This window comes from Nansenia antarctica (assembly GCF_963989245.1).
Source record: "Nansenia antarctica genome assembly, chromosome: 6".
NCBI lineage: Eukaryota > Metazoa > Chordata > Actinopteri > Argentiniformes > Microstomatidae > Nansenia > Nansenia antarctica.
Genome location: NC_137676.1, coordinates 71,379,820 through 71,400,308, shown reverse-complemented (window position 1 = coordinate 71,400,308; position 20,489 = coordinate 71,379,820). Strand labels below are relative to the sequence as shown.

At 44.9% G+C, this 20,489-nt stretch overlaps 1 protein-coding gene and 1 pseudogene across 2 annotated transcripts in view; one reads left to right on the top strand and one right to left on the bottom strand.

The window, feature by feature from the left end:
- The window catches only part of LOC308160918 (structural maintenance of chromosomes protein 2-like), a gene marked incomplete at both ends in the record, with an annotated part of 30,935 nt that extends 20,637 nt beyond the window's left edge, over positions 1–10,298 (top strand). The window contains 9 exon segments of the mRNA XM_080534844.1: positions 1,068–1,261; positions 1,561–1,704; positions 2,286–2,360; positions 2,814–2,933; positions 5,290–5,490; positions 5,919–6,035; positions 6,485–6,645; positions 8,959–9,106; positions 10,128–10,298. Coding sequence (XP_080390970.1) covers positions 1,068–1,261; positions 1,561–1,704; positions 2,286–2,360; positions 2,814–2,933; positions 5,290–5,490; positions 5,919–6,035; positions 6,485–6,645; positions 8,959–9,106; positions 10,128–10,298 — 1,331 coding nt within the window.
- A 2,567-nt stretch (positions 10,299–12,865) lies between these two features.
- Positions 12,866–19,811, bottom strand: LOC308160917 (intelectin-like; annotated as a pseudogene). Its single transcript has 12 exons — positions 19,783–19,811; positions 19,040–19,199; positions 18,621–18,759; positions 17,541–17,671; positions 17,013–17,129; positions 16,193–16,277; positions 15,284–15,415; positions 14,558–14,809; positions 13,892–14,050; positions 13,578–13,695; positions 13,208–13,319; positions 12,866–13,018 (listed from the first exon to the last, which is right to left on the bottom strand). The product of its transcript is annotated as an intelectin-like (transcript).
- Positions 19,812–20,489: the final 678 nt, after the last annotated feature.

Below are 20,489 nucleotides of genomic sequence, written 5' to 3'. Positions count from 1 at the left end.
AGAACGGCGGAGGTACGGGTAAGCAGGGCTCATGTTGGTGTCCTCAAAGGAAAGAGTTGGTTTTCTTTAACTCAACTGATAGCATTACCTTGCTGTTGTTGTTTACCGAATGCTCCATCTGACTGTCACACTGTGATTTTACTTGTGTAAACAGTTAATGAGTAACGTTAGCCGGTTTTGTGCGTGTACTCTCATGTGTGTGTGTGTAATGCGCGTTCCGCATGTTCCGCTGCAGCTGTAGGATATATTGGTATTTGATCACCTTCTATATAAAATCACCTGCTCGGCTTTAATGACTTAACCGCTATTTAAGAAATTATAATTGTTGCCACCCTCTAGTTTTTGGTGAAACTACGTCCTTGTTTTGAGCGCCAGTGCGCGTTTTATGCGCGTGCACGCGAAGAAAGATAACCGCTCCGCCACTAATGGGAAAAATCCTGGAGGAAACACTGACTTACATAATCACTCACAATCACACACACAGTCACTGTCAGTCCAGAGCTTGAATCAGCAAATATGTTCAAGTCAAGACTAAAAACCCATCTTTTTAATATTGCCTTTAAATGACTAAATAATTAAATGATGATTTATATAATGATTCAAGCACTTTGAGCTGCAACGTTTGCAGGAAAAGTGCTATACAAATAAAGGTTATTATTATTATTATTATTATTATTAAGCTTTTTCAGGTACCTTCAGCCTTATCTTTTACCGAGAGCTGAAGTTCAAAGTTTTTGAAAAAGCAATATACAGTATATCAGTGCAAACAACACATTTGACTACTATTGATTTGTATTTCATAATGATGTATCCTTTGTGTTTTCATGTATTCATTAAACAATATTGTATAATTATTTTAAATTATTATGAAGGGGTAATCAGTGATTTCTTTTAGGTTAAATGTAATTTAATTGCCCACAATAGGCATTAATATTTACCAAAGATGCTTTGGGTTAGGGTTAGTGTGTAAAACACTCTGTGTGTGTAACACTGTGTGTGTGTCTGTGTTTGTGTGTGTGTGTGTGTGTGTGTGTGTAACTCTGTGTGTGTGTGTGTGTGTGTCCCAGAGGAGAGCGAGGAGACCCTGAGGAGCACCAAGGAGGTGCAGAGGAAGGCGGAGGAGAAGTTCTCTGTGCTGGAGAAGAAGATGCAGAACGCAGAGCAGGAGAGGGAGAAGGAGCTGAAGGAGGCGCAGCAGCAGCTGACCCGGGCCACGGCCAAGGCCGACGCCTTCAACAAGAAGCTCAAGGAGAGGCAGCAGGTGTGTGTGTGAGAGAGAGAGTGTGTGAGGTTGTTTGAGGGTGTGAGAGAGAGTGACCCTCTTTATGGTGTGTGAGAGAGAGAGATAGCGAGTGACTTTATGGCGTGTGTGTGTGTGTGTGTGTGTGTGGTCCTAGGAGTAGTGTGTGTGACAGTGAGAGTGTATGAGATAGCGAGTGACCCCTTTATTGTGTGTGTGTGTGTGTGTAACCCTCCCTTATGGTGTGCGTGTGACCCTCCCTTATGGTGTGTGTGTGTGTGTGTGACCCTCCCTTATGGTGTGTGTGTGTGTGTGTCTAGGAGGTGGAGTCTGTGGGGTTGGAGGTGGAGGAGCTGCGGAGGGAGCAGGCGGGGTACCAGCAGCAGCTGCAGGCCGTGGACGAGGCCATGAAGGCCCTGCAGGAGCAGATAGACGCCATGGCCGTCAGTGTGGCGGAGAACAAGGTAGGAATAATAATAATAATAATAATAATAGATGGACGCAATGGCCGTGCACATGGCGGAGAACAAGGTAGGACTCAAACCTGGGTCTCCCCCCCCTAGCTCACTGAGCTAAAGCCACACAGGATCAGGCAGACACTGTGTCGTGTGTGTCTCTCTCTCTCTCTCTCTCTCTCTCTCTCTCTCTCTGTGTGTCTCTCTCTCTGGTGACAGTTTTGAGGTGTGTGTGTGTGTGTCGTGTGTACGTCTCCATGGTACAGTACTGAGCTGTGTGTGTGTGTGTGTGTGTGTGTGTGTGTGTGTGTGTGTGTGTGTGTACGTCTCCATGGTGACAGTACTGAGCAGTGTGCTGTAGCCTGTGACTCCACACAGAGTGATGAGAGGGTTCCTGCCGACAGGGCCTGTAGAGGTGTCGGGTCTCCTGTGCGATGGTTCCCTACATACTAATACCTAGTAATACATAGTCTAATAGTCTAATACCAATATATACAGTACCAGTCAATGGTTTGGACACACTTTCCCATTCAGGTGAAACTGTATCATCTCAATAACCTCATTCTCTCCACCCCCCAACCCCCTTCTAGGAAGCCGTGCGTAAGGCGCGAGAGGAGTTGACCAAACAAAAAGAGGTTATCTTGGCTCAGGACAATGAGATTAAGGTGATTATTTAGTAGTATATGTTAATAAACAGGGAGATTAAGGTGCAAAATATTCCCATCAACTGCTAATTTGGGAGGACAATTCTACAATAATTGTATTAATGCCGTGCTTTTCTCCAAGGTATCATGAAGCTATACTAAGTTTGTTAGTCGGTGAATGACTAGTCACTTTTGATAACCCAATATCATAGACGTTATTGATGTATCCTTTGCCTTTGGTGCAAAACGTACTGACAATCACTTTTCATATACACATTATATTGTTGTCTTCTGTTCCAATTTAAAATATATATAAAGGAAAACAAAAGTAAGAACCTACAAAGTAAAAAAATCAAGCACAGATACATACAAACAAACCTAAACATGTGATGGTGATAGTGTGTACTGTATGTATTGTGATGTTCACTGTCGTCCGTGTCGATAAAGTTTGTTGAATGTGTTTGAATGTGACAGGGTAAGAGCACGGAGGCCAAGCGGATGAGGGGGAAGACCAACGAGGCCCAGCTGAAGATCAAGGAGCTGGAGCACAACATCGACAAGCACCACAAGGAGAGCCACGACGCCGCCGCCAAGGTACACACACACACACACACACACACACACACCGGTCGCACAGGTACACTCTCACACATGTGTATACACACACTCACACACACACACACGTATACACCAGGGTTTCCGTTAGAAAAAATTGCCGCCGGACATTGTGTCCGGGAAGATTTCGATTTACCGGACAAACGTGATATATTCCGGTCATATTAAAATATAATTATAAAAAAAAAGAATCAAAATCATATTTTTTTTCCCCCAAATCTAATATAGCTGTTTGTCGCGGTGATTACTGTTGTGTAGCGGCCTATATATGCCATTTAATGTCTATTTCTCATCCGATACGATTAGATGCGAGCTATATAATATAACATGATTCGCATGCGCGCTATGCCATTATGTCCAGCGCTGAACGGGCACCTCACTGGGAACTGAACAGACAGCATCGATCAATGAACGGACTCCACATTACGTTAACTGAAGTTTGTTAAATTGTTTGGGATTAATGTGAGTTTTCTATTTTCTCTTTCCAGTTTTACCCTTTTTTTTAATCAATAAAACAACGTCATTTCTATAACCAGGTCTCGCTGGTTGGGAAGGCATTTCGTTTAGCTGCCTGTCAAATCATACTTAATCGGACTCGGGAGTATGACAATGAGGAGAACATAACTGTTTATTGAGAAACAATAGGCAGGCTGGGATACGTATATAAAGAAATACCACAATGTCTAGATGTATAACATTTTATTGAACAGTGCAAGCATGTAGGCTTCTGGCGTGACATCGTACCCCTAACGTTCTTAGGGCTTGTTTGAAAAGCTTAGACTGAAAGTTAGTGCCCTGGTCAGATTGTATAACAAGAGGAAGACCGAATGTGGAAAAAAACGTTGTTAAAGCTTTCATCACTGAGCTGGCTGATATGTTACGCAACGGAACAGCTTCGGGAAAACGAGTAGCAGCGCACATAATAGTGAGCAAATACTGACTTCCACTTTTAGTCCTAGGCAAAGGTCCAACACAATCAATTATTACACGTTCAAATGGCTCCCCTATAGCAGGAATGGGATGCAATGGTGCGGGTGGAATGGATTGATTAGGCTTACCCGCCATCTGACAAGTATGGCAACAGCGGCAGTGCTTGGCAACATCCGCCTTCAGTCCGGGCCAAAAGAAATGCTTCAATATCAGCTGATAAGTTTTAGTTATACCTAAATGTCCTGACCACTGGCTCTCATGTGCTACAGATAACACCTGTTGTCTATAACCCACAGGCACAACCACTTGTTTTACAGTATTCCACTCACAACCATTTGCATTAGGAGGAGACCATTTACGCATTAATATCCCATCGTTAAGGAAATAAACTACGTTGCCCCCTATTTCAGATTCCTCACTAGCTGCATGTAAAAAACATTTGTTTAATGACTGATCAGCTACTTGAGCGACACGCAATCGCTCGCCGGTTACAGGCAGAGATAGGCTGTCAGCGGATGGTATGGTAGGACTCGGGGAGGATGGTAACTCTACCACTTTCTCCCTGGGAGAAGCTGAAACAATCGGGTTCTCATCCCTTTCAGAAAAGGCTTGCATAATCACACTATCACAGAGAGAAACATCGCTATCCTCCTCTCTGCCTCGACTCGATTGTGCACGAGTTATAGCGCACACCGGAAACAACCGCTGTTTCGCATAGGCAGCCTACACATTAGGAGTCATCATCATGCCGGTGTCAAATCATATCATAATAAAAGAAATACATAGCCTATATATTCGTCTTTTTTAAAATAGAAGGAATCAGAATGTGAACTTTAGCGAATTGTATTCAAATTGTGCTTAGAGGGAATTATTTTCACCGGACATTTATGTCCGACGAGTTTTCAATTTGTCGGACTTCAACAAATTTTACCGGACAAAGACCGGTAATTACCGGTTAACGGAAACCCTGGTATACACACACACACACATCACTCGCAAGTGCACACTCACACACACATGCACTCAGAGACACACATGCACACACACACACACGCAAATGTTCTTGTCTCCGCTGCAAACTTAACAACTTAACGCGATATAACACACACGCACACACACACACGTCCTCTTAGGTATCTTGTATGTACAGTATGTTGGAGGAGCACGTCTGGGTCCCATTGGAGTATCACCTTGACTGGCCTAACCCCCCCCCCCCTCTCTCTCTCTCTCTCTCCCCCCTCCCTCTCTCTCTCTCCCCCTCCTTCCCTCTCCCTTCCTCTCTCTCCCTCTCTCTCCCCCCCCTCCCTCTCCCTCCCCCTCCCTCTCCCTTCCTCTCTCTCCCTCTCCCTCCCTCTCTCTCCCCCCTCTCTCTCCCTCCCCCTCCCTCTCCCTCCCCCCTCCCCAGGTGTCTCACATGCTGGAGGAGCACGACTGGATCTCCCTGGAGCGCAGGCTGTTCGGCAAGCCCAACACGGCCTACGACTTCCAGGCCAACAGCCCCCGCGAGGCGGGCCAGAGGCTGAAGAAGCTGGAGGCCACCAAGACGCGCCTGGAGCACAGCGTCAACAAGAGGGCCATGAACATGCTGAACCAGGCCGAGGAGAGGGTGAGGAGGGGGAGGGGGAGGGGTGAGGAGGAGGGGGAGGAGGGGGAGGAGAGGGAGGAGAGGGTGGAGAGGGTGAGGAGGGGAAGGTGAGGGGGAGGGAGGAGGTTAGCTGGAGCACAGCGTCAGCAAGAGGGCCATGAACATGCTCAACCAAGCTGAGGAGAGGGTGAGGAGGAGGGGGAGGCTGAGGAGAGGGAGGAGGAGGGGGAGGGGAGGGAGGGTGAGGGGGAGGAGGGGAGTGAGGAGAAGGGTGAGGGGGGTAAGGAGAGGAAGGAGGGTCAGCTAGGCAGAGGAGAGGGGGAGGGGGAAGGAGAGGGAGTAGGGTGGGAGGAAGAAAATGGAAGAGAGAGAGAGAGTCGTCTTTGATTGTTTGATACAATTTGTGAATACTCTCCCTCCCTCTCTCCCCCCCTCCCTCCCTCCACCAGTACAATGACCTGATGAAGAAGAAGAGGATTGTGGAGAACGACAAGGCCAAGATCCTGCAGACCATCGAGGAGCTGGACCAGAAGAAGAACGAAGCTCTGAACATCGCCTGGCAGAAGGTCTGCTCTCTCTCTCTCTCTCTCTCTCTCTCTCTCTCTCTCTCTCTCTCTCTCTCTCTCTCTCTCTCTCTCTCTCTCTCTCTCTATCGCCTGGCAGATGGTCTGCTCTCTCTCTCTCTCTCTCTCTCTCTCTATCACCTGGCAGAAAGTCTGCTTGCTTTTTCTCTTTTTAAAGGATAGATCAGATTTGAATATCGATAGATAGAATTCCAAGTTGCTCTTTCCAATACATATGGAGGGCACTGACTATAAATCTGAATAATTAAGCAACAACCCTCTCTCTCTCCCCCCTCTCTGTCTCTCTATCTCTTCCCCCCCTTCCCTCTCTCAATCTCCCCTTCCTCATCCCCCTCCCCATACCTCTCTCCCCCTCCTCTCTCCTCCCCCTCCCTCTCTCTCTCCCCCCCCCCCCTCCCCTCCCCTCCCCCTCCCCTCCCCTCCCCTCCCAGGTGAATAAGGACTTTGGCTCCATCTTCTCCACCCTGCTCCCCGGGGCTGACGCCCGCCTGGCGCCCCCAGAGGGCCGCGGGGTCCTAGAGGGGCTGGAGTTCAAGGTCGCCCTGGGCAACATCTGGAAGGAGAACCTCACCGAGCTCAGCGGAGGGCAAAGGTCAGGGTTCACGCAGAGGCGCCCCGTCCATAGAGGCAACCAAGGCAATTGCTTGGGGCCACCAAACAAAAAGGGCCTCCAAATTTTTCCCCCAAATTTTTTTTATTTCACATTTTTTTTTTCCCAGATGGGAGTGTTACATTAGTTTTCTTAAGATAGGATAATAAATAAATCTGTTCAATGGGCATTTGCCAAAGTAGCCTACTGTTAATCAGTATTTATCCTGTATAGAATAGACTTTATTGTCGTTGTACAGTTGCCTATACAATGAAATTGTAGTGGCTCTTCCGAAGGTGCAAAAAAACAGAAAACATATTCACATATTCACAAACATATACACATATAAGATAAACATTTATGAACATGTCTTATGTCTACTGTTCAGTGTCTACTGTATGGTGTATATGAAGATGTTATGACGTTTTATCATGAAAATAATGAACAGCAAGCTAGATCCAAAACTAGGGCCGGTGGAGGAGGGCAATTGTCACATTGGACATTTATTGAATAGAACAGTCAAACTTGGCGACGTACAAAAATAATCCATAAGCGATCAAAACCAGAAAAATAACAAACAATGCGTATAGAATATGCGTATAATGCGGTCAACAAAAATACATCGCTCCCCTCTCTCTCCACTACCACCATGCAAGGTGCGCAGGTGCTTAAATTACCTTGCAATATCACCCCCCATAACCATATGACTTCTCAATACGGTGATCTAGGCAATAAACAAACAATCAAAGTAAACTCACAATAAACCCATTAGCCTGTTATACTAAATACCCCCTAAATCATATTCATACCTCCTACAACACCTCAGGCCTTTGGGTCGGGTGGTTCATGGAGGCAGACTGAAAGGACACACATTCATTGCCTATTTCATAAATGTTCTCCATATAACGACGTCGATCATTGATCGGCAACGACACTATATAATTGTTTGCCTGACTGGCAATCGGATTTGGGCAGTCTGGGGATTTACACGGCAAATCAAATGAAGAACTACAAATCCCTGATGACAGGGAGATGACGTATGACTGCTCTGATGAATCAACCCCTATTTCATTATTTTCTCTATATAGCGACGTCGATCATTGATCGGCAACGACACTATAATATAGTTTGCCTAACTGGCCATCGGATTTGGGCTCCTAATATCTAAAAAGCACTACGGTTTTCTTATTTTATCGGATTAAAGTAGCGAAGACCAGAAATTCCCATTGACCGCCAGTCAAACTTCTCCCCTTCTATCACCCAAAAAGGGGCGTGATCATTCTGATGACAGGGAGATGACGCGCAATTGCTCTGATGAATTGTAGTTTATTGATAGCTGGCTAGTCTCGCGGTGCCAGCCGTTTCCACTTCCGCTTTGCTCTCGCTCCAAACGTCTGGAGACCTTTATCCATAGAACGGATTCTATGTGCCGCCCGGAGCGAGCGGCAAATCTAGGACACTGATAGGCCGGACCGATGGGAAGCACCGCCCCCCCGTCCTTCTCATTGGTTCAGCGGGGCAGTTTTTTTTTTAAAGTTAACTATTCATTTGTTACGTATTTATTTGACATCTGGGTACAAAATATAAATAGTTAATACATCATGTAGCCTATATTAAAGCCTTTAAAAATTATTCATGATAAGATCCATCATTTACATGCATTTACATGCATCATTTACATGCTCCATGTTGCATGTAATTTGTATGCTACTTGTGGTCCAGTATGTCGCAATGTGTACTAGGTGTGCTACTGTACCTGTGGTCATGTACTGTTTTTACTGTTTTTATGTAATGTGCTTTGCATGTTTTTATGTGCTTTTATTATGTCAAATGTAATTGTTGTATTGTGGCTGTCTTGGCCAGGGCTCCTTTGTAAAAGAGACGCTAGTCTTTCAGACTGTTTTTTTTACTTACACACACACGAGCGCGCGCATATGCGCGAACTTCGTAAAACCGTATTATATTTTGGTGTCAGGGAAATAAATACATTTTAAAATGTCCACATCGTCACCCGCCTAAGACCCTTACCAGGGGCTTCCATAATGTTGTTTGCTTAGGGCCCCCAAAAGTCTAGGGGCTCCACTGGGTTCACGGGTTCTATTGGTTGGAGCACACGCAGACACACACACACACACACCTCCTGTCTCACCCACACTGTAGAAGCAGGCATTATGAAAGACTGGTTTGATTCATAATCCTTTAATATTATAATGCATTTTGGGCGGTCAATGCGAAAAGACAACTTTAATTATGATTTGACGTGTGTGTGGTGTGGTGTGGTGTGGTGTGTGCGTGCGTGCGTGCGTGTGTGTGTAGGTCTCTGGTAGCTCTGTCTCTGATCCTGGCCATGCTGCTGTTCAAACCGGCTCCCATCTACATCCTGGATGAGGTGGATGCGGCGCTGGACCTCTCTCACACACAGAACATCGGACAGATGCTGCGCACACACTTCACACACTCGCAGGTAAACACACACACACACACGCTCTCCTCCACAGCAGATTCTTACCCATCAACCACTGCTTCATGGGACACGTTTAGTTGAATGAATGAATGAATGAATGAATGGACTTTATGAATGAATGGACTTTATTGTCATTGCTACAGTACAGGTACCAAACAACGAAATTTAGGAGGGGTGGCTCCCCTGGTGTTAGGAAAGGAAAAGAAAAAAAACTTTTAGAAAAAATAAATAAAACAAATCACAAGAAGAATAACGAGGAATAAATAAAGGCTATGTACACAATCCACTGTACTATACTGTACAGATAGTCAACTAGGGTTGTCATATTGCACAATAGTATTTTTTCACGTTATTTAAAGTGTCACAGTTTGCAGGCTTGAAATGTACATGTTTGTGCCTCAGCACTACACCTGATTTTTTCAGTCCAGCAGCTGCCATACACTCCGTCCAGACTGTCCAGGGCCCAGAACTTAGGTCTTTGCTGTGTTCAGGGCCTGGACGGCCCTGTGGTAGAAGCAGTTCTTCAGTCTGTTTGTCTTAGCGGCCAGGGTCCTGAACCTCCTTTTCGAGGGCAGCCTGGTAAAGTGTACGTGCCCAGGGTGGGTCGGGTCCCTGGAGATCTTTGAGGCCTTCCTGAGACAGCGTGTGTTGTACAGCTCTTCCAGAGAGGGGAGGGGGGCGCCGGTGATCTTCTGTGCTGTTCTCACTACTCTCTGTAGCGCATTTTTCTCCGCTGTAGTTCTCTCCGCTGTAGTTCCAGCTAGGCTAAACATTTCATACTGCTATCACAACATGATCATTCGTAAAACCTTGCATCTCCTCCCCTCTCCTTGCCTTCTCCCTCCCCTCCTTCCCTCCTCCCCTCTCTTCCTTCCCTCCCCTCCCCTTTCTTCCTTCCCCTCCCCTTTCTTCCTTCCCTCCTTCCCTCCTCCCCTCTCCTTGCCTTCTCCCTCCCCTCTCCTCATTCCCCTCTCCTCTCCCTCCCCTCTCCTCCTCCTTCCTCCCCTCCCCCTCTCCGTAGTTCGTGGTGGTCTCCCTGAAGGACGGAATGTTCACCAACGCCAACGTCCTGTTCAAGACCAAGTTCGTGGACGGCGTGTCAGCCGTCTCCAGGACGACCCAGATCCAGAGCGACTCCAACGTGCGTCCCAAGGCCTTCAAGGCCGTCAGAGCAGAGAGCAGGAACAAATAGGTCGACATTAACTAGCGAACACGGCTAACGCTTACGTTAGCATTGTACAAGACCTGAGCAGGTCATCGCTGACTGGAGGTGTTAGTGTCAATTAGCACTAAGCTAACTAGCTAACACTGCTTATGTTAGCCTTGTACAAGTGTCAAGCTGAAAACAGCTAATCGCTAACTAGAGCATAGCTCTATGCAAATACAAGTGTGTGTATTTTTTCCCCTGTGTATCAGAAGCCTCTTGTGCTCATTTTTAACAACTTGACAGACTGGCACTCAGATCATTGCTTGTGTATATTTGTAATCTACCACTCAGCTCTCCTTTTTGTGTATCTGAAATCAGTTATTGTGTGTATGTGTGTGTGTGTGTTCCCATTTTGTTTAATGTCCTTGAGTATCGTAAAAATCACTCTTTCAAGTGTATTGTTATATACTATTGTACAAGTGTAAGAGAGTGAAATTCTTTTAGTACCTCCAATTTAGGGTTGTGTATGTTTTTTTTTTTTCTTTGTTTGTCTATCTTTACTATACCTATTTCTCTGCTGTCACTCTGTCTGTCACATGACTCATATTCCCAGATGAAACCATTTGCTAAATAAAGATGCTTTTTCTAATATGGTCTTGTTTTATAATGGCTTTATTGTGGCTATATGCATCTCTACCATACACTTCTACTGGGCTGGTGGTTTTTGGTGGATCTAACGGTTTTAACTCTATCTTTTCAGTTTGTAAAGCGTCTTTGAGTGTCTAGAAAAGCACTATATAAGTCTACTGTATTATTATTATTATATTCATCATTAATTCAATATAAGGTTGGCGATGCACAGACATGTTAACTCTATGGCAGTGTAATACTGTGTGTAATAATATTCTCTGTCTGATATTGGGAGTCGAGAACTGAAGCTAGCTAGCTTGTAGATCGCTAGCCAGTTAGCGAGCCAGCAAGGTCGTCATAGCAACCGGTTAGCTACATGAAGCACGCTAACTAGCAACAATAGCTAATTCTATTTAAATTAGGTTTTTTGCTGCGTCTAACTTCTTAATGTCTTAATTAATTAGCCTACTTCATAATGTCGCCTTTGGTGAGCTAGCTATAGCGAGGTTTATCTAGAGTGAATTCATAGCTACATTATCTATTTCATTTTAATAGTCTTTTTTGCCTTTTTTATATTCTAGCATTTATAATATGCAGCCCCTTGATGAAATGATGACGCTGTTGGCCCGCTAATGATTAATCAGAACATCTGTGTATGTATGCACATTCCTGTTGTCCAATTAGAATTAGGGAATGACGTGATTGTGCATCACGTGATGTTTCTGTGCTATCTTGATTGGGCCTGGGCTGCGTTCCTAAATTCTCTCTGAGAGCGCCGGAGCGCACACAGGGTCAACGTCATGAAGGGACCAAGTCATTTGATGCGTACACATAGCCTACCAGTGCTGTGATATTATTTATCGTCTTAGAAACAACATCTTAGCAAGAGGCACTTCAACAAATATTGTATCCTTTATTATGCATCAGCTCTTTTTCTACCTGGCCAGCCTACAATAATTGTAAGTGTGTGTGACAGCACGAGCTGGCCTTTTTAAATGGTAATAGTAAGTGGAGAGGGAGACAGAGAGGAAGAGCTGGGCATCAGAGAGTGAATGTTGTTGACCTTGGATCTGAAAAAGTCAATGAAGCTGTTACATCGCTGCTCTGTAGCCTCAGTAGTGGGAGATGGTTGTGGCTTCAGGAGATGATTTATGGTGGAAAAAACTAGCTAGCTAGTTATAATAATAATAATAATAACTTGCATTTATATAGCACCTTTCAGGGAACCCAATGTCGCTTAGTTATCTAACCAGCTAGATATACATTACCACTAACTCTAAACTAGCTTGCTAGCTTAAGTTACCTGAGGTAACTTACCTCTAAATATGGATCTGGCTGGGGCTAAGTTAATTTATTTGAGGAGGTAAACACACACTTTATTTCGGGTTCACACAAAAAAGAAGAAGAAAAAAAGTGCCCTGCCATATTCTGCTCCCCTTCGCGTGAGTCGCACGTAGCTCGGGCTGTGCTTGTGATAGAGACGTTCAGAGCTTCCTACGCTGAGCTATGGTAACTCTCCCGCACCTACCGCACAATTATGGAGCTATTTTAGTGCCAGCAGAAATTGAATTGTATTTGACAGATTGAATTGAATATGACCACAAATTGAATTGTATTTCACAGATCTGAATTGTATTTGACAGATTGAATTGAATCTGAACACAAACTGAATTGTATTCGACAGATTGAATTGTATTCAATTCAGTTTTCATTATTTTCATTCAGTTTTCAAATTCAGTTTCTCTAAATACAATTCGTTTTTTCTCAAAATACAATTCAGTTCTCTAAATACAATTCAGTTTTTCTCAAAATACGAGTTCAGTTTTAGAGGCACTCATCCGGGGACTCTGGGCTAGGTAGAATAATAGAGCCCCTACTGGCCAAGAAAATGCATTGCAGCAGACAACACTCCATTGAACAATCAAAGGCTGAATTCTCCCTGGTCAGAATACTACATTTCCCAGGATGACAGTGTTGGAATGTCAGCGGTAGAAGAGCATCACAGCGGCCTCAGTCATCGACTTTGATGCACTCCAGCCCCAAAGTGTGCCATAGCCGTCCCAGTCAAAGGATGTGAAGTCACCACACTGTCTAGGGGCTCCCTCTGGGAAATGGCCACCTCCACCAATACAGTACTGCATACACACACACACACACACACACACACACACACACACACACAAGGAATAAGAGAAACACACATACACAGTTGGTATGAAGCAAATAAACGTGCATGTACATTCAGTGGCCTTCGCAGGTGCACACACACCAACATTTTTGCATTATTCACAGAATGTCTCTTGTAGGGTTACATGTTGACTCACGTGTTCAGTGTTATAGCCACTGGTAGGTTTGACTCCAGAGCAGATGGCCATGGCGGCCCGTTGGTTATTTATGGTTATTCATGGAATGTGATGAAGCCTGCCTGGAATTCCCCTTTAATAGAAACACACCATTTGTAGTCACAACTCTCACAAAGATTCAGCATGCAGCTGGGTATTAAAAGGTGTATGATATTAAAAGGTGTATGATATAATTATGATATTAAAAGGTGTATGATATTAAAAGGTGTCTGATATTAAAAGATGTATGATACAGCTGGGTATTAAAAGGTGTATGATGCAGCTTCTGACCACAAGCGGTCGCCAAATCTACACGTTTTAGGTTAAATGTAGATCTTTAAGAGCCTCCTACTTCTTGAATTGGGTCCGTAAAAGTTTGTGGTGGTCCACGCGTCTCCCTGGTCGTACACTATGGGGACGGACGGGCCTCCGCTGTGGCACGTACCCACGTTGTACCTCACAGGGTAGCGCTGGAATACACAATGTGTCACGTCATACCCCGAGGAAATATGGCTGCATCTGAGTGTGTGTGTGTGTGTGTGTGTGTGTGTGTGTGTGTATGCGTGTGTGTGTGTGTGCGTGTGTGCGTGTGTGTGTGTGTGTGTGTGTGTGTGTGCATGTGTGTGTGTGTGTGTGTGTGTGCTGTGTGAGACAGTGAGACGGTACCGTGAAGAGTTGATAGAGGTTTCCTCCATATAAAGTGAGGAAGCGTCTCTCAGTGTGGTAGCGTAAGATGGAGGCCAGATTCCAGTGTTCCATTGGTGAGTTGTTTGGAACGTGCCACACCGACATGTCCTCTGCTGTGATGTCATAATATCCAGGATTCTGAGGGGGAAAACAGGAAGTGTGGATAAGCTAGGTCTGTTGTTTAGCCCAACAATGTTATGACTAAAGGTAATTGCAGGAGGCTGCGGGAGGCTTTACAATTAGCCCGTCCTCCAATTTCTACCTACATGACCCTCCTGTGGTGTACATGTGGTGACCAATTCCATCTAAGGACTGAGGAGGTTGTAGATGAGCACAAGCTAAAGCCTGAAGGTGCCATGCATTGGACTCTTACAGAATTACATTTTGTATCTCTATCCCTATTTACCAAAACGGTCATCATTATGTTTTCATTCATATTTTTGTTACTTTCGTAAATTTGACTGAACCTCATCTAAACACTCCAGCACATCAGGTGACAGTGAATCACCAACATTTAGATCAACGGCCACTCAAAACACAGAAGATGAAAGTGTGGCTGTGGCACTCTCTGGTATGAGTGGATGAAACGTTTAGCCATGCCCTGAGTTACTCTTTCTGCTGTGTTGTTAAGTGGAGCAGCTCTACCTTGAAGTCGTCAGAGGTGGCGCCCTCTGGTGTTCCGAAGGTGGCTCTGTTGGCCCAGTTCCCGTCCCCGTCAGGCACGTTGGGGTAACTTGTTACCCTGCTGGCTGGACCAACGGTCACCTGTCGTGCACTTCCCATACAGGTTGTTCTCGTGCACGCTCGCCACGAGTGTCCAGCCGCCGCCATTGGTGGTCATGTCACAGAACGTCTGGTAGACCACCCCGCTGGCCGTGGTCAGGTAGTACAGCCCGTCTGAAACAGAGATTCAGATATCAAGACAGATTAGGCAACATCCCAAAATTGCTGAGCCCCAATAACGACAATCTCAGCAGATTTGCGTTTAACAGATTACGGTGGTTTAACAGATTACGGTGGTTGAACAGATTATGGTGGTTGCCGGGAGACCAGGGTTCCAATATTCAAGTTCTGACATTTTCAAATAAAATATTTCCTAATTAATTTGAGAGAGCAAGAGAGTCTTCTTTATATTTTAAGAAATTTATAATTTATGTTTTATTTTGTTTTATTAAAGGAAAAAATAACTCCTTGAGAAATTGTAGCATTTGTACTCGTTTGTAAAGACATAATTACTATTTATCTATTTTTATCTTTTCTCTTCCACCAATCAACACCACTGGGTGGTGACAGAGGCAGTTACAGAGTACAGAGGCATGGATCAGTGTCACAGGTGGATCAGGCATCATTCCACTACAACGTGTCCCTTACCTTCAGTTTGGTCATATCTGTCCTGTATTTCCTTACAGCTCCTGCCAACAAAAAGGGTCCTGTTCCTCAGCTTCTCTAAAAGGGCAAAGTTCGTTCTGGCAACTACTCGTACCCCTGCATTCAAACGAACTTCTGAAAAATATTTAAGAAAATATGGAGGTAAATGTGTTTGTGTGTGTGTCAAAGTGTTGTAAGTTTAATTATCGGCTATGAAGCCACTGAAATAATTAGATCAGTTTACATGAGTAGAGAAAGATGTGTTAACAACACATATGTTACAACACGTGTCATTACAATAACTATGAAGCATATTGCTGCACATGTAACAAGCCGTAGAGGTGATCTCATACCCAGTTCAGGAGTAGTGATGTCTTGTGGTGACACGTGTTGCACCATCGCTAGCGGGACGAGGAGGAGGAGGAGGAGAGGAGCGCTGCTCGTCATGTCTGTCAGGACCAGGGGAGACAGATCCATCAGCCAATCACACCACACTGTCAGATACACACTTAACGGAGGCCTATACATACAACATGTACCTTTTGTGTTTGTTTTCCTATTTTATTTATTGATGTAAGATTTGCACGCACAATGACAAATGAAAGACTAAATGAAAAGAAAAGACAGATTGTGCAGAGGAGGTTAAGAACCCTGGTAGGGCTCGCCACGGCCTTCCCTTCAAAGTAAGGGAAAAATAATACTAATAAATACAATGGAAAATGTATAAACTATTAATAATACAATGTCTACCTCCACCAGCCTCCCCTGATGTACTAGTCTCACAAGACTTATAAAAAATATACCTATAATGTCCTTTAGCGGCGTTGATGGAATACCCCCCTGGTCTCTCTTGAAAAGCAGACTTGTTCTCAACCTAACCTGGAAAAGGTCAAATAAACCTGTGGTGTTTACCTGCAGTGTTGAGGTGGTCTCTGAGAAGAACATGTGGCGTGTCTGTGTCCAGGTGGAGGTGTGATGCCGACCCCGGGAGATGCTTCTATTTATATCCATCAGTCACACAGGCTCTGGACCACCTGTGTCCCATCCACGTGCTCTTATCTGCTGAGTCTGAGCAGTGGAACTGTCAACAAGGAAGTATCGTAATCAATAACAATTGTGTCTGAGCGATGGAACTGTCAACAAGGAAGTATCGTAATCAATAACAATTGTGTCTGAGCGATGGAACTGTCAACAAGGAAGTATCGTTATCAATAACAGTTGTGTGTGAGGGCATTTACAGGAAAGCCCTCCCACAGAGGGGAATAAAGGCTAATAAAGTAGGATAAGGCACAAAGGTGGACTTTAGTGGCACTAAGCAAGATTTTGATTTTGGTCCTTCCTGTCACGTTTTGTCAACAGCGAGGTGGGGGGGGGGGGGAGTACTAGCACAGTTTTTGATTGATGGGTATTTTGTCCACGGGGGTACTGGAGTTTTTGACTGATGGGTGGTAGTTTGCAGTGAATCGACGGCAAAAGTGTGGCCCCCTCTAGCGGTTGTGACCCTAAGCGACTAATGCTAGGATGTAAAAATTCTAGAATATAGAATTGCTAGGATGTAGAACTGTAAGAATATAGAAAATGTAGAACTGTAAGAATATAGAAATTCTAGAATGTAGAACTGTAAGAATATAGAAAATGTAGAAATGTAAGAATATAGAAATTCTAGAATGTAGAACTGTAAGAATATAGAAAATGTAGAACTGTAAGAGGGGGGGGGTAAGATGGGCGTTACCGTGACGAAGGAAGCGGCTGAGGGGTCTTGGTACTGAACGAGCAGCGTCTCTACAGGCAGTTGGATCTTAGGCCGACTCTTGATCCTCTTGATCAGGTGGACCAGCAACTCCATCACCTGGGGAGGGGGGGGGGGGGTAGAGAGGGGGAAGGAGGGGAGAGAGAGGGGTGAGACAAAAAGGCAGATGCCAAGTGGCAGCCGTGAGACATCCAGTAGTATATTATGTAGGCTATACTATGGACTATGGTCCTAGCATAGATTTATTTTTCTTATGATGCCTGTTGGCCAGAACCCCCGGCTGGCCACGTGTCGAGGTGTCCTTGAGCAAGGCACTGAACCCCCCTAATTGCTCCAGGGTAGCCGTCTATGACTCTGACCCCTTGCTTAGAGCATAACATACCAAATTCCAACAGTTGACTGACTGAAGTTGATCGCATGGAAGTAAAACAATTGTTATCGTTATTATTATTATTATTATTATTACTATTATCATTATTATTATTATTATTACTACTACTACATCCTTACTTTCTTCCTCACGCCCTCTTGCACGCTGGACAGCTTGAGGAGGACAGGAGGCAGGAACTTGGAGATGATGTCCTGGAGCTGATCATCGGTCTCTGCATGGCCCAGACGTAGGAACACTCGCTCCAGCTGATCTGTGGGACAACAGAGAGGGGGGGGTTGAAAACACGGACTTCAGTTTCATTTGTATCTGTTTCTGGGCCATTTTAATTTCCATGAGGGTATCTCCTCAAGTTCACTCTGGCTAGATGCTGATCAGGGGGAGGCTGGTGGAGGTCGGAATGGGAGGACGAGCTCATTGTAATGCGTGGGAGTTTGATACGTTTCCAATGAGCCCCGTCCTCCGATTTCTACCTCCACCAGCCTCCCTGGAGCAGAAGATGCTGATGCGTGGTTGGAACTGTGGAATACAATACAAGGGGGTTTGGGAAATGATCTCTCACACACACAGACACACACCAACCATTTCCCTTTCTGTGTCACTGCCATATTAGGATGGGTATGTCAAGTCACTGTGGCTAGAAGATTACGATGACCATGATCATGATGACGGTGCATAGCGGACACCAACCCTATCAGCCCCAATCCTTGACCTCACCAGGCAAATAAGGGTCAGTTATGAAAGGTAACACACTGTCACTGACATGTCAGCTTATCAACCTAAAAAGGGGTGGGGACATGTTTGGGACATAATCACAAAGCTGACAAAAGCATGTGTGGCCCAGTTAAGCCCTATGAGGTCGACTAGCTAGAGAACTAAGGAATGATATGAATGAATACAATCCACTAGCACACCTTAGCTGGTATAACTGTTGATATGAGACATGACATAACATGGATGAGAGTTAACTTCCTTCAATTAAATAGCTGCAAAACAGAAGCCATCCTCATCGGCACCCCTCACCAGGTTAAATCATCCCCCATAACAAGCATGACTTTCTCTGGACAGGTTATCCCTCTGTCATCCATCGTCACCAACCTTGGTGTTCGAATGGACCCCCACCTCAACTACGAGGCCCACATTAAACACATATCCAAAACGTCATTCTTCCACCTTAGAAATATAGCAAAACTCCGCCCCACCCTGTCTTTGCCCGATGCCGAGAAGTGAGTCCATGCCTTTGTCTCCTCCAGGCTCGACTACTGCAACGCACTTCTCATCGGGATCCCTAGCAAGAGCCTGCAGAAGCTCCAGTACATTCAGAACAGCGCTGCTAGGATCCTGATGAGAGTGCGCAAATACGATCACATCACAGCCATCCTCCACTCACTACACTGGCTTCCCATCTCCTCTCGGATCATTTACAAAATCTCACTGTTAACTCGTCAATGCATTCACGGCAACTTACCGGCATTCACGGTACATGCATTCACTTACACGTACATTCACGGTACATGCATTCACTTACACGTACATTCACGGTACATGCATTCACTTAACACGTACATTCACGGTACATGCATTCACGTGCATGCATTCACGGCAACTTGAGGTCCCTTACATCGAGGACCTGGTCAAATCCCACAGCCCCTCCCACTCGCACTCTCCGCTCATCAAATGCAAACCTCCTCAAAGCCACCAGGACCCACCTCCGCTCCATGGGAGACCCCCGGGCCGCGTGCTCCGTCGCCCCCGAACTGTGGAACGCCCTCCCTGCCCACCTGAGAGCACCACAGTCGGTCGACTCTTTTAAGAGCGGACTTAAGACTCCTCTTTTTAACAAAGCGTTCCAGTAGCCATTAGTTCTATGCCACAGTGTCTTTTTAACCTTTCTGCTTTTGATGTTTTTAGTGATCTTTATTGTGCTGTGCTGTTTTTGTTTCTTTTATTGACTGTAGCACTTTGAGATTCTTGAAATGTAAAGTGCTTTATAAATAAAATCCATTATTATTATTATTATTATTATTATTATTAAGGTGTAATATATCAATAACAATTTGTTTTTGGTTACCCGGGAGCCAAGAGGATTGCATCATTCAATCTCATCTGTATATAAAATGAATTGCAATTCTGTCGGAACTTTCAGAAACAGTGGGTGACTTCAAAATGTGTCCATCAATTAAATCCTGAAAAAAATCCATCCTTGGATGGCTGTGGCCCCTCTTCAATCATTGTGTTGCATACACATAAATTACAAATCCCCCCCAAATTAAGAAAGTAGTCGTTTTTGATTGATTTATGAATTAACTAATTATTACCACCCCCCTTTTAGAAATGGTAGCTTCCCAGACCCACGTCACTTACCTCGCTGAGATTCGCGCTTCTTTCTTCATCTCGTCGTCTCGTCACAGACAGTCGCATTTGGTTTGAAGACGTTTCTATTTCTTTGCAAGTAAGTAACAATAGTGTCATATATGATATATACTCATATATCCTTTGGTAGTTGACATCACATTCGATTTAGTCCGTGTTTCAATTCATATTTATTGTGTACATTTGTGCAGCCAGACAGAGAAGCTTTAAAGGGAGCTGAGCTAACAGCTAGCTAGCTTGGCGACTCAGCGTTTCTCAACCTGGGCGCCGCGGCACACTGGGGCACCGCCTGGCGTCTTCAGGGGAGCCGTCAAATAATTCTATATTCTGACGTTCATATGAATGAATTAATACATCTATAAATAAATAAATGCAATACATCATCAACATCTGTCTCGCGCGCCCCTTTCCCATGTCACAATGTCAATACCGGGTTCAGCGTAAGGTCCGTGTGTCTGCATGCAGCCTGCGTTGTTTTTTCATTTACCGCGCGAATACATTTTCGAGAGCAATGAACAAGCAAACAAGCAGAATCATGGAACATGACAAACTGACAACAGATCATCCATCACAAGCTGGCAAGGATGCGGAATATTTTGTTCGGATGAAAAGTCACCATAGCCGTCCAGAACAGGTAATGATGAAGTGCGCCACAGTTTCTGATAAAGCGTTGGAGGCTGGCTATCTCGTAGCCCAAA